We start from the raw sequence: 14,639 nt of genomic DNA, 5'->3' as shown, positions 1-14,639 counted from the left end.
ATTTGTTTGATGAAAAACAAAAAATTCCAAAAACTGAAAACCGATCACCCCCTCATCTAAAAAGGTGGGAGAGGGAAATAGAAAATTGTAATTTTTTTTTTATTTCCAATAACTGATTTTTTTTTAATTGTATGGGACATTTTTGAGCAAAATGAGAAAAAAATTCAAAAATTGTCCAAAAAAACCAAGAAAAGTTTCCATGAAAGTGTTGATCAGCTCTAATAATACCTGCAATACACTGACCTATATTAACATACTGTACTATTTTATTAAAAGGAAATTTATATCCTGATTAGACCACAAACTGAACCTTAATTGAAGGAACGTGAATCTCATGCAGTTTCTCCATTGGATGTGGGAGGCAGTGGCTTAAATTTTGAGAAGTAACTAATGCTTCTGGGGGACCAATTTGAGATACCTTAAAGGGGCCCTATTTTCAAAGGGTGGGTGGTAGGCTGCTTTCATGTGTCTCAAGTGAGGCACCCAAAAATCATTAGTCACTTTTGAAAATTTAGGCTGGTGATTCTAATGCTTAATCCTGGGGGTCAGGACTCCTGGATTGCATTCCTGGCTCTGCCACTGAGTCATGGTGCTTGGGTAAGCTACTTAAGTTCTCCATGCCTCAGTTTCACCATCAGTACAATGGGTATAGTAAGAATGTACTTATCTTTCAGGTAAATAACAAATGTTTGAAAAATGATTTGAAATCCTCTGATGGGTAGGCACTAGAGAAGTGCTAACTATTTATTATGTATGCACAGAAATAAAAATGTAGTCAAATGATGCATAATTCTAATTACTGTCCAAGACACTGCATAGTACTTTGAGAGCAAGGTTTTGGGATCGAAGCTATGCGGCCCTGAGGATAAAATCACATGCTGCTGTTGGCTCTAGAGTCTTGCTAATCATCGTGGCTAGGTTTTCGTACCCTCATTAACAGTGTTCCTCGGTGTATTCATACAGATTGCCGTCTATCATCAAGCTTAATGGGAGTGTCATTACCGATGGGGAGCGAGAGGACTCTGAGCGATTCTTCATTCGGTATTACCTGGACTTCCCGCCAGAGGAAGTCCCATTCAGGTACGAACTTCAGAGCTGGAATTCAGAGAAAGCGCAGTGCACAGGAAAGGAGAATGATGTTCACTAGACAGTTTGAAAGTGTGCAGCTGAAAGTGTGTCTTACAGCTGAGAAATGACACTGGAAATCAGGTCTGGGCCTTGTAACACCAAAAAGTTCCTTACCCTCCTACCATCCTTTCCTCCCTCAGTCCATATTAATTGATCTTCTCACCACACTCCTCCGTGGGGTGTGTCTGATATCTTACCGATTCACTACTGTGTCAGATCCAGCCTTAAACTGTCCCTTCCAAGAGCTGTTCGACTCCGTGATCTGTTCGACTCCGTGATCTGTCCCTTCCAAGAGCTGTTCGACTGTTCTGTCCGTGATCCTCGTTGCCTCTTCTAGGCAACCCCCACTGCCATCTCACTAATCCCCCTGCATCCTGGAGTCGCTTGAAGCCCGTATTAATACTTCTCTCTGGTACCAAAACAAAATGGCTAATCCTCGTGCCCTCTGTTGGGTAGAATGTACATAGGGATAAAAGCTTTCCCTCTTCTAAAAACTCAGAACACAAGTTTGTGTGGGTTTTTTTGCCAAAAACAATATGCTCCGTTATCTGATGTCAATAAACAAATGAACTTTGATAGCACCTGTGTGGTCAGTAGCCTTTGATACCTATATGTGTTTACTGCTTCTTAATGGAATGAGGAAGGTTCGATCAAGCATCAAGTCATTGCTCCTAGTACTTTGCATTGTATCCAGAGACCTAGTGCATTTTACAGACTATGAAGCCTCACAAATCCCTTCCCTGAGATAAGGAAGTAGATGAGTAAACTGAGGTACAGAGAACTCAGGTGACACAATGGGTCACACAGGGAGTTGGTTGCAGAGCTGAGAACAGAATCCAGGCATCCGGACGGTCGGTCCCATACTTAACTACTAGGCAAAACTGCCTTAAAACAGTTCTGCAGTCTTAACCTACCTGTGCAATCACTACATCAGAAGGGTCGATTCACAAATGACCCTGAGGGTGTTTTGGGAGGGGCAGGAGATGGTACTAAAAGAACTAAACAGTTTCTTGCATGCAGCCTCTGAATGACTTCAGTGAAAGGGATCCCTGTTTAAATACTACAGTGATGCGTGCCTTATGTGTAATTAAATGATAAATTAATGAGAGAAGGAGAATTGGGTTTAGACTCAATTATACATCCAGCGTCTATGAAGATTGTAAGCTTTGCGGTAGGGACTGTGTTCTCCTGTGTGTTTGGGCGCACCTAGCACAGTGAAACTGATTCTGGTTGGGTCCTCTGGATGCTGTCACAGTCTGAAATAGTAATAATCATCTAACTCCTGTAAAGAGGATTTAGATTTAGGGTGGAAGCTTTACTGAGCAACTTGCTATCTCTCTACAGTATCTGTGTAAGACTTAACGTGAAGATGAAAGAAATGTGTGTCCCCTCCAGTTCCTGGCCTTTAAAGACCATTGCATCCATCTTCCTGATCAATGAGCTCTTTGTCTGAATGCCTTCATCCCTACAGCTTCTCTGAGAGACTTGTGCAGCTTTAAAGGCTGTTTTTCCACTCCAGAGAGCTTGTGTGCCTTTTCAGACCATGCTACAGATGGCTGAGGTGTCTCCAATGCTGAGATCAGGTTTCACTTCCAGGACCATTGTACCCCCTATCCCCTCCCCCGACACATACCTGGTGTCCCTTGTTTCTGAAGTGAATTTTCTTACCTCTCTCACCTCCTGCCCCCAAGTCTGGCATCTGCTCTCAAACCTGTCTTTAAAGTCTGTTCCTAGTTAGATCAAGAGCAGCTGTAGCTGATTAATTGGCAGGGATGCAGTCTGCATTGCTCATACAGGGATCCTGGAAATTCTGCCAAAAACAGCTGAGCTGGACATGTCTGTACATGAAAAGCTTGCAAACAGAAATGTCTCTGTTGGCTAGATAACAGGATACACCTCTCTGTAAAGAAAATAGTATTCTGTCTCTTTAAATCAGTCCAGTTGCATTGTAAGTATTCACAGCCTACATGCTGCATGAATTGGAAAAGGAGTGAAATGTATAGTAGAACTTGCAATCCTTCAGTGGCTTGTGTTAAAACTAAGGCCTGCTTCTTGAGTGACACCTCTGGTCGGTGGATGTCTAATGAGTTACGTGCTTGTCTGGGCCACTGTTCATACATAAAAAGAAAAGGAGTACTTGTGGCACCTTAGAGACTAACAAATTTATTTGAGCATAAGCTTTCGTGAGCTACAGCATCCGATGAAGTGAGCTGTAGCTCACAAAAGCTTATGCTCAGATAAAATTGTTAGTCTCTAAGGTGCCACAAGTACTCCTTTTCTTTTTGCGAACAGAGACTAACACGGCTGCTACTCTGAAACCTGTTCATACATAGAACATCAAACTGTTTTAGCCAGGTTCACTTCTTCAGGATCGTCTTCTTTGGCAGTCAGTGTCTGTCAGGCTGTGGAAGGTGATTATGTAAGTCTCAGAGGTGCCTATTACCTTGGTATCGAAGTACCAAACGAGTACTATGTGTTAGTCTTTATGGACTTGGGGGAATACAGTTGTTTTACTGCAGAATCTGATTATGGTACAAGAAACAGGCTGTGAGATTTCTCTGCCTTTTCCCCAGGAGGGAAAATGGGCTAATGTTTCGTAACACACAGCATGTTCACAGTGTGTGTTTTCACTTCCCCTCATTCTCCTCCTCCACTGTACTGGTCCCCCTATTCATCCACACTTTTCACCTGCAGCCCTCTTGCAGCAGGAGCTCGGTGCATCTCAGGTACACACAGACCTGCTGAGTCTGTCACGCTCTCTGCATAACCAACTCTTTACTTTTCTGCAAATATTAAGGTTGCCAACCCTCCAGGATTGTGCTGGAGTCTCCATGAATTAAAGATTTAATTTTAAAGATTACGTCATGGGACGAAACCGCTAGGAATACGTCCAACCAAAATTGGCGACCCTAAATAGCAAGAGATGCCCTGCAGAGAAAGCAGGTTCCTGGAGAAGCGCATTCTCTCTCTCACTCTGTCTCCTGCTGGAGGCATGAGGAAATGTACTGGGGAAATCCTCATTCCTGGTGTCAAGGTGATTAATGCTAATTTAATTATTTGTTTGTAAAATATGAGGAATATGTTTCCTCCTCTCAGAACTAATGGTTTTCTAAATAGGCCTGATTGTATCTCCCTGTTTATTGTGAGAACAGGACAGTGGCCTGTATTTGGGCACTCCTCCCTACTGAAGGCTTGTTTCGCCTGAGATGATAGGGAAATCCTAGCGCGCTGTGGCCATTACCTCACGCTCTGTGCAGACAGAGGGCCTGCTGTTGTGAAGGAACATTCCTACCTTTAACATGAGTCCCTGGGGGCTCCCATATTGCCAGGCTCCATCATCCCCTGAGTGGGGCAGTGACACAGCACTGATTACATTAAGCCCTGAGTCAGATGGGAAACAAAAAGAGCTTTCTGTGCAGCCCACTGTGGAGAGGCTCTGAAATGTTACCTCCTGTCTGCAGCTCTCTAGCTTTGTCATTTCAATTACCTTGTACTTTGTGTTGACTTTTTGCCACTTTCCCAGCCCGTCAGTAGAAGTGCTACCTTTCTTTCCTGATGGAAGAGATACCAGCTGCGGCAGGCAGTAGAGAAGAGACTTGCCTCTTCCAGGGAACATCTCTCTGTGCCTGGACCTTTTCAAGACAATTCTTAAAGCTCGTTTACATGGGGAAATTGGCCGGCAGAACTGTAGCAGTATAATTCTTGGTGGATGTAATCCTGGAATAAAAGCTACCTTATTCTGGTATAATTATTCACTTTTATTCTGGAATAGAGTGTCCCCCTGGGGAATTATCCCAGCATAGCAACAGGGGTATAATTAGATTGTTGCAGTTCTGCTGGTCGGTTTCCTCATGCGGATAAGCCTTTCATTGTTTTCACAACTCCATCAAACCCACATGGCCACCAAGCCAGTACTTCTCTCCGCACCCTCCTCCAGCCAGGGAAAGTTCAGTGATCCATGCTGCAGCTTGCTGGATTCAGAGAAAGTCTAATGTCGTATCAGATCAAAGTGGCCTTCTGATGGGTGTGCAGCGCTTCCTGAAAATCAGGTTCCTTTAAAGTGTCTGAAGTACCTTAAAATTGAGGCACCCAAACTCACTCGTTTTTGAAAATTTTGACCAAAATGCTTTGTACTATTATTATTTAGTATTATTTAATTCTGATACTTTTTTTGTTACATATTTGGGCAGGAGACGTAAGCTATGGTTAGAACAATATTCTCCCAAAGTCATGATAGGTGGTTTGAATTTCCAGATATTGAATAACTTTTCTCAGTTTCCTTAACTGATTAAATGAGTATTTTCAGAGCAGTACACAGGTATTCCATACACATCTTGAGTTGCTGATAATGTCTTCTAAAACACTATATTCTGCCTTCCATTCAGTCTGAGGTCTTTGCTCCTTTGCAGCTTTGGCCATAGTCTGAGACAAGGTTACTATAGTAAATGGCCCTTCTGCTTTTGTTCCTAGTATGGCAATTCGTATCAAAACGTGTACTTCTTCCCAAGCATTGTATGGAAAATGATACGAGTACAAACATCACGGTCTAGATTCATCCTTTGTGGAAGGCCATTTAATTTTCATCTGGAATGAGTATTGCGCCAGGTAGTTAGTGAGTTATAATGAGCACCTCCCTTAAATCTCCAAGATTTAGTGGCAAATGTGAAACCAGATATTTGGTGCATTTTTTGCTGTTCCTGCACAGTGTCAGTGTATGAGGAGGGCTCTGTATTACTTCTAAATTATTGCAGTCTTAAACAGTGTTCTTCACGCAACAGGGGATGGTCTTCACTAGAGGTTTCACCTCAAGTTAATTGATTGGCTCTTAACTTGATTGCAGATTAACTGGTGAATGCCATGTGGTCTAGTTCTTAAAAAGAGGGGCAGGGTGACTTGTTGTTAAGATGCCTGGGTTTTGTTTTTGGCTTTTGCTGAATCACTCTGTGTCTTGGCCAAATCCTTCAACCCCTCTGAGCCTCAGTTTACCAATCTCTAAAATGGTTACAATGCTTAACTCACAGGAATTAATTGAGCCTTGCAACTTTTCTGCAAAGACCCCTTGGAGATCTGCAGGTGGAAGGTGTCAGTATTATAGTTACAGAGCACAAGTAATTTGTGAGCAGTGTGACAATTGTATGAGCAGGTATGACGTAGCTTTCTATTTTTTTATTTTCTAGGTATCATGAGCTAGTCACAAAATATGGAAAGCTGGAACCCTTAGCAGTAGTGGATCTTCGGCCCCGGAGCAGCGCGAAGGTTGAAGTTCACTTCAAAGATAAGGTGGAGGAAATATCCATCCGTCTAGATCAGACGGTGGCAGACTTAAAGAAACAATTAAAAACTGTAGTGCATTTGTCAACAAGCAACATGTTGCTCTACTACTTTGACCACGAAGTTCCCTTTGGTCCCGAGGAGATGAAATACAACTCACGGGCATTACATTCTTATGGCATTCAGGATGGAGACAAATTTTTTGTGGAGCCCAAATCTAAATAACCTCTTCTGGCTTTGTGCATTCACACAAACACACACACGAGTTAAAGACTTTTTGCAGGGTTTTTAGGTTGGTTGATGGGTTGAGGTTTTGTTTTTATACGAGTTGACTTCTTAGCCCAGGTAGTGTGCCCAAATCTGCGAGAGACATGCCACCATCCGATGTGAATGAACTTAAGAGGAGATAACTGACTTCAGTGTGTGTGTGTTTCAGGATATCTGATACCTTGATGTTCTTGTTACTCTTCCGGTATACTCGTGAATTTAGCATGAATGGTCAGTTCTTCAAGCTAAGAAGGGTATTACGGTCCATCAGTAAGGGAGTCAGAGCTCAGTGCAGAATTTGGTCAGTACTTCTGTTACATTAAAGATTGGACTCAGCACTTGTCCACCCAGTTATTTGACTCTGGTTATAAATAGCTGAATTGCTGTTTATCCAGCAAAGTGATGTCTTTAAATTTTTGTTGTTGTGGAGGTTAGTGGAAGGATTTTAAGCAGTATTCAGCTTGAGTTAGAACTCAGGTATTCAGAGCATCTTAAACTACACTTGGTTTGCAAGAGTAAATAAAATGGGAGAGAGAAAATGTACAAATAAAAAAATATATATATGTTCCTCCCAAAACTCAGTATCTAGAGTAGTCACTTCTACTCTGATCTCGTGCAAACTGTTCAGCTTCGCTAGACCTCTGGCATTGTGTGTAGTTGAATGACACGTCTGATGTTACCGAAGGTTGGAATTAACAGTATTTTAGCCAAATATGTTTATATGCTAATTTGCAGAAAACTCTGGCTGTTCTTGGATGGGTTTTGTGTCAACTGGGAATCCAAATTAACAGCACAACAGTATGCTGAACAGCATAATGGAGTTGCTTTGAATGTCCTTTCCCTATTGCCTGCAAGATCCACTGACAAGCACTTACCCTTTGGACAGTTTGTGTTGAGAGTAGAAAGACTAAAATCATTCTCCTGACAGAGTCCTATTCCTTAGTATAGAGTCCTATTTCTTACTCTTACTCCAGGAATTTATCCTAATCTAGCACTTTTCCACCTACCAATTTAATGTGGACCCCCGTGTTTAAGATCGGTATCAGTTTTACTTAAATCCGTTTGTAGAAGGTGAGTAGATGAGAAACCACTCTCACTGATTGTAAAGCGGACGTTCACGATCCAGATTCACTCCCTTGTAGCCTCCACCAAACTCTCCATGGGCATAGTGTGCTGATTTTAAATAGGCACTTTTTTCCTTTAGAGCTGGGTCTCTTTCTTATGATCCTGCTGTGAAATCCTCAGCCCTTTTATGTATCTCTTGTAAATCACACAGCTGTCTCCCTTTACAGGGCCCTCCTTTGTTCCTCTGTCACCTTGACAAGTTGAAGACTTTACACTGACTTTTAAGCAACTACATTTTTAAAAAATGTTTTTCAAGCAGTGTAGTCAGGGCTCTAGTTACGTATGAACTTCTGACCTTAGCTCTTTAACATCCTCTCCCTCCCCATGCACTTTCTTTCTCATGACGCTTTTGTCTGAGTTACTGAACTCCTTTATATTCTTGGAGTTGTGTATTCCCTTCATATTTTACCTGGATTGTCCAGGGAGGGATATAATCTCATACGCTTCAGATTCAGTGTCCAGGAACTATTCAGCTGAGACTGGTTCCACATCTAGAGTAAACGTAGAAATAAGAGGATTCAAGATAAGTTAATTATTTGTGCCTGGTCTTCTGCTGTAAGAGTTGATCTCCTGGGAACATCACGATGAGCAATATAAAACAGACCAAGGCTTGCATGTTTAACATGGAATCCACATGACCTGACTTGATCCAATAAGAATAAAGAACCATGAAATGGTGACAGTGTAATATAAAGTTTTACTTTTAAGGACTCTTGTTGCAGAATGTGCTTTATAAGCTGTAGCATAACTGAGGATGTATTTTCTGCCCATTTGGGCAGTAAATCCATTTGCTGCCCTGCAATGGAACGTCAAGCCAACACATGTATGATATATACATACATACACATAGAAGAAGTTGTGTTTAATAAGATATTTTATTATAAAACAAAGTTTTATGAAGATATGGTTGTTTAATATTAGAAGCTTATTTCTCCTGTTGACTTACTGTATGAGTATGTTGCCCATCAGTCATAAGCTTGTGCAGGTTATGTGGCTGATGCAGATACAAAGGAATATCTGATCTAATTCTATAGAACGGTAATCACCTATCTTGGGTATATTTATGGCATTGTAACTGGTATTAACGAGACACTGTAATTATTGACCAACTGTTTTAGCACAATTAAATATCTTGGTTTTAGAGAAGGAAATAAAGTCAATTAAAGCATTCGATGGGATCTTACAAAAGGCCAAGTATGTGCTTGTAAGTTTCTTTGCCTGTGAAAAGTTTTGATTATATCCAGAAACAAAATTGGTGCTCTCGCCATGTTGGCTCTGAACAACAGTTAAATGTTATTTTTACGATGGACCTGGTAGGAATGGGAAAACTGAATAGAAAAACAAGGGTTTTTAGTGAACAAGGATAACGCCTTCTTCACAGATATGAGATTTAGCACTATCATATAAACCAGATCAATGATCCACCCAGGTTTGCAAAAGCCACTGCACAGACACTGCAATTTCACCACTCTGGGGAACAGGCTGTCTCTAGCTAGTGTTATAGAACCATTCACAGTCTGTCCAGGCAGCAGACTATGCATTTTGTATAAAAATTTCGGTAGACTTCAGCTGGGTAAGAAAAAAGGCCACTCCAAAAAAGGGAATGTTTTACACATCCAGATGCTCAGCCCTTGAATGCAGGGGCGGAAATCGCACAAAATTCAAAATGCTCAAAATTTGATCATCTTCCAATTTTTTGCCCATTGGAAATTGGGTCCTATTTTTGGACAATATTCCCATTTAAAATGAGGTTGCTTCTGAGCAATTTCATAGAATTTTGGAAACCTAAAATTGTAAGGGAATAAAATTGCAGAAATTTTCACCTAATTCTAGTTGATGCCTAGTGGTCCAGAATGCCGAAATGCTCTGTATTTGTAGACATTGCTAGTTCAATAAATGGTCCAGTTATGTTTTTATTAAAAAAAAAAACACACCAAAAACCCCTCCTGCTCCTCCTGCGTCCTTTAACCAAGTGCTACTTTTGCCAGCTATTGTTTTGTTATTGATGTTACTTCATGCACATAAGCCTTTACATAGAGTGGATTTTCTAACTACTTAGTTTACAGGGAACTAGGTGGGAATTACAAATCAGAACATTACTCAGCTTTGTATAATGAGGTTAGATACTGTGACATTTTGCTTTCTGATTTGTGTGTGTCTTGAATATCCACGATGTGACCAGATGGTACAGCTAGATTGCTTAAAACAGCAAATGTATGGGATGTACAGTTGTAACAAAGGATGCATCCGTGTGTGTGTTAGAAACTGCTATTAACCCTCATGGGAGTTAAGTATGTACCCTGGGTGGACAGTTAGGCCTAATATACAGCATGATCTTGGGAAACCACTAACAAACGTAATCATAGGCTGGTCTGCACTTAAAAATTAGATTGACCTAGCTACATTGCTCAGGGCTGTGAACAATTTCCCACCCTGACTGCCTTTCTGCCTAACCAGCAGTGTAGCTGCAGCTAGGTCAACAGACAAGTTCTTCTGTCAACCTAACCGCCTCTCAGGTGGCTTAATTACATTGATGGAAAAACCCCTTCCGTCAACGTATGTAGTATAGACATACCCATAGTCTTTGCTCTACAGTGTGACCCGTTTCTTTGTTCGCAGTAGATTGGACCCTAAAGATTCCAAGTACAAAATTGTTCCTCCATCAGTTGCCATTTGTGCTTGTAAATGATATGCTTTTGGTTTTGTCCATGTACAGATCTGAAAATGCAAAGCATCCCAGAAGCTGTGGTGTGTATTCTCAGTACATGCGCCATCATAATTTGGCTGTTGGTTTTTTTTTGTAGACGTTCAAGCAGACTCCCTCTCCATTACATGGAGAAGGTAGGCAGCCATTTCTCAACCTTCTGCCTCACTGATTTGTCTACTGAAGTTACTGGAAATTCTTTTGTTTTTCCTTTTTTGAATATAATTTAAACATGAAGGTCTGTTCTTAGCACTATTTGTAAAACTGTGTAATCTTTAGCAAGAAAAAATATGCTCCAAGTCTCCCTTTTCTCCTGTGTTCTGGTTTCTCTCCTGGGCACTGGAGTCAGGGGGAATGTGCTTCCTGTTCCAAAAATCTCCTTTTGGTTCAATGGCAGAGTTTGCTGAGGAACGCATATCAATTAGGTAATTGGTTTGTTCATTTCAATAAACTTATTTGAACTTTTGCGCACACAAAAAAAGTGTCCAGGGGGTTTCTTGACAACTTTCTCATTTGTTTCTTATAGCAAAACTTCTCCTGCACCCCCTACCCCATGCATACTTTCCCCTCTGCCTTTGGGATAGTTAGAACATCAGTTCCTTGGTGCAATAAATATCTGTTAAGGCAGCTTGTGTCTCCAAAAGCTAATGCACATTGTCTTGCTCCTGAAAGATTCCTATTGTTGAGACTGGTTGAAAGTGATTTCGAATTGTCAGTGCTCAATGTTCCCATGCCATTATCTTAAGCACAGGTATAAAGTCAGCAGGAGCCCACAGCTTTAGAGTTGGATTTTGAAAAGCTTTTAGTGTTGACCTAATTCTGCTCCCATTAAAGTCAATGGTAACGCTCCCATAGACTTGAGTGAGAGCAGAGTTGGACCAAGGCTAAGTGCTTTGGAAAATCTACCCTCTTATCTCTTCATCCCTTTTTCCTCCCTGCATCCACCAAGCTCCAAGCACCTATGCAAAATAATTTACTACTTCAATATAAAGCCTGGTCCCATATACCTAGGTTAACTTAAACTCCAGTGATAATACCTTTAATACAATCGTGAATATCACAGCAATGGGTACTATAGCGATGGCCTAATAGAGCATTTTCTATTGAGGATTCTTACTGTGCTTTACCAAGTCTCAAAGCTTCTGTACTTATTTCTCCGCTGAACAAAATTGCCTTAGGGTGTTACAGTTGTGGCCTAAGTGGGAATAAAGCCCGTGCGTCAGCCCCTTCCTCAACCCACTCGCCACACTGCCATTCAAGTTAAATGAGTGTTATCTGCCAAGGCAGAAGCACTAAAATTAAGGTCAGGTTATTGGATTTCATATTTTTTGGCTATTTGTAAATAGCTTGGAGCTAATACTCGAAATAAAAATGGAACGTGAAATTGATTTTAAAAGTATAAAATTGTTTCTTTGGCTTCTGACTTGGTTTGGAACATCACGCTGTTTGTGTGGAGGTGAAGAAAGACTTAATCCCATAGTGTTTCTTTAACATGTAACGCAGCACCCAGAGATTCACGTGGGCTAAACGGTGTTAGGGCAGATAACAGCCAGAACATTAGACATGCTGTTTAACAGCCTTTCTCAAGGACGTATTGGTTTGCCTGCTGACCTTGAATTGTTCCATTGTTTCAGACACAAAGCAACTTCCTCCCGTGCTACGTCCGACAAGAACTTCTCGTGTAGAATGAGACGGCTCATACCATTATACAGGTTGTGCGGGTTTTTTCTTCTAAAGTGGATGCTTGTCTTTTAGAGACTGAGCTGAGACCCCCCCAACTCATTTTAGTCACTGGGAAGCAGTGGGGGGGGGGGGGGCTAGGCGATACAGCACTGGATTGGGACTCAGGAGACTTGGGGTTTGATTCGTGTCTCCTCCTCTGGTTTGCTCAATGGCCTTGGGCAAGTCACTTTGCCCCTCTGTGCCTTAGCTTCCCCATCTATAAAATTGGAGTAAATCATCTTTTTAAGGGCTTTGAGATCTGCAGATAAAAATGGCATAAAAGAGCTAAATATTATTACTACACATGCTACCAATGATCAGCTAACAACTTTAGAACAAGGTTGACCTAGCCCTAGGTGTCCACAAGCAACCTAGAGGTTAAGGTTTAATCACCCCCATTTCCCATGCATCATCCAAGTCCCCTTTGTGTATTGTGGTCAACATGCAGCACGCTGTATCTCACCTGTATTGAAGAATCTGAGCATATTAAATCGTATAATCCAGATCATTCTATGGTTTAACACGCCTTCTCTAGAAGTGAGGGAAAATTACTCTCTTTGTCTTTGTCTTTCTCTCTTGTATAGAGCATGTGACTAAATTCTTATGTCTGGTACCAAAATTAGTAAATCGTCCTCTCTAGCATTGGCAGCCAGATTGAGGGTATGTCTATACTGCAATCATGGGGTGTGATTGCAGCTCAAGTAGATGTACCCGAACTAGCATTAAGCGAGCTGCTGTGGGTACCAGAGCAATGAAGTTGTAGCAGCATGGACTTTAGTGCTGCTATACAAGCCCACCTGGGTAATCACTCAGGTAGCTATCCCGTGCTGAAGCCCACTCTGCCATAACTTCACTGCTGCATTTCCAGAGCTAGATAGGTTAAAGCTAGCTCCGGAATGTCTATATGACAGTCACAGCCCGCGATTGCAGTGCAGACATATCTTTAGGTACACACCAACCTTTGGGAAGAAACCCCCATACAGCAACCTGAAGTGTCTATAACCAGTCAAAGGGAGTGATAGAGATAAATGGGATAATGAGATGAAATTAAAAGGAAAATTTAATTTGAATAGTAGCAAATGTTCCCTGACAGAGAGATCTGTCTCCTGCAGAGTAGTCTCCCGGAGCCCCATTGCATGCCATTTACAATTAGAATAGATGGCACACTCTCACAGGGGGGAGGGAGCAATCCTGCAATGGCAAAGTTGAAGGAAACCCATCTGCTGGGTCTTTTTTGTTCTTTTATTTCTATGCGTCCTGGATCTAAGTCTAGGTTTAATTGTCAACCAGATTTGAAATTGAGTCAGGAACCTCTCCTGCAGCACAGAGAGAGTTAAAGCTCTCAGTAGAGGAATGGCTACAGGTGCAGGCGGCAATTGTAAGGTAGCAGGGCTGGGCCAGGCCAGCAGTCCTGCAGTAAGCAATAAAGGGAGGTATAATGGGGAGACAGGTGATACCTTCCCTGGAGGAAATTACTATCTGGAAAAATCCTCTTTCCACTGGACTCCAACATCAGCTTCAGAAAACCTTTTTTGGACTTCGTTCAAATCCTTACTTGGGGAAATTATTTGACCCAGTTCCCATCTATGTGGTTATTTTGACCTTCGCTTACTTGCTTTAGGACTAGCCTCTGGAAATTCTAGCCCACCTTTTTTGAATGACTTGCTTGTCTTGAGCCTCAGTGGGGAAAGTAAAATATTGTTACTTATTTGGTTAGCCATAATGTGCTCAGCACGGTACAATGCAAAACAAAATGGTAGGCCCTGACCCAAAAGAAAAAACAAAATCTGGAAGATAGAAAGTTCACTCCGAATTGTCAGGCAAGCTGTAAAATCAAAGCAGCTCTAGTCATCATAGAACTTCCGGAGTCAGACAGAAGCTGAATTTTAAACATAAAACAATCAGAGGAGAAAAGGATACATTCTGATTTTCGGTATTCATCATAAAGCAGCATACAGGAGTACAAGCCCGGTTTATTTTCCCTTTGCAGGTAATCTGTGAAGAGCCTTCTGAAGAGAGAGAGAGAGGCTTGTTTTGTTTTGTTTTTGCCTTTGGAATGACTCCAAAGGCATTGAATGGCTGGTAGTATTAGAAGAATCTAGCCCTAGATTCCCCCTTGAGGGCTTTCTTCTCTTCAATAGACTGGGAATCAGGTTTACAAGTAGGAGGTTTGTGTCGGTAACGTACTTTAAGGCCCTGATCCAGCAAACGTTTCCTCCCGTGTTTGGCTTTACACACCAGTAGCCCTGCTAAAATCAATGGGGCTACGCACATGCATGAAATTAAGCGCATGGGGGTGTATTTGTGGAACTGAAACCTAAATCTTCCTTTAAAAAAAAAAATAAAACAAAAAATTCCGCTTTTATTCCTCCTACTCAGCCCGCTTGTTTGATTTATTGGCCCCAATCCTGCACTACACCTA

General features: G+C 41.6%; 1 protein-coding gene across 5 annotated transcripts in view; it reads left to right on the top strand.

Annotated features, from left to right (window-relative positions):
- Window positions 1-10,985, top strand: part of TBCEL (tubulin folding cofactor E like) — a 36,544-nt gene extending 25,559 nt beyond the window's left edge. For all 5 annotated transcript variants that reach the window (XM_074936853.1, XM_074936856.1, XM_074936852.1 and 2 more), the window contains exons 8-9: window positions 964-1,080; window positions 6,306-10,985. In XM_074936853.1, coding sequence (XP_074792954.1) covers window positions 964-1,080; window positions 6,306-6,624 — 436 coding nt within the window. In that variant the 3' untranslated portion in view covers window positions 6,625-10,985. The remainder of the gene's footprint in view (window positions 1-963; window positions 1,081-6,305) is intronic.
- Window positions 10,986-14,639: the final 3,654 nt, after the last annotated feature.

Source organism: Natator depressus, chromosome 22 (assembly GCF_965152275.1).
Source record: "Natator depressus isolate rNatDep1 chromosome 22, rNatDep2.hap1, whole genome shotgun sequence".
Taxonomy (NCBI): Eukaryota; Metazoa; Chordata; order Testudines; family Cheloniidae; genus Natator; species Natator depressus.
Note: the sequence above shows the minus strand (reverse complement) of the source record. Positions and strands in the feature narration are given on the sequence as shown.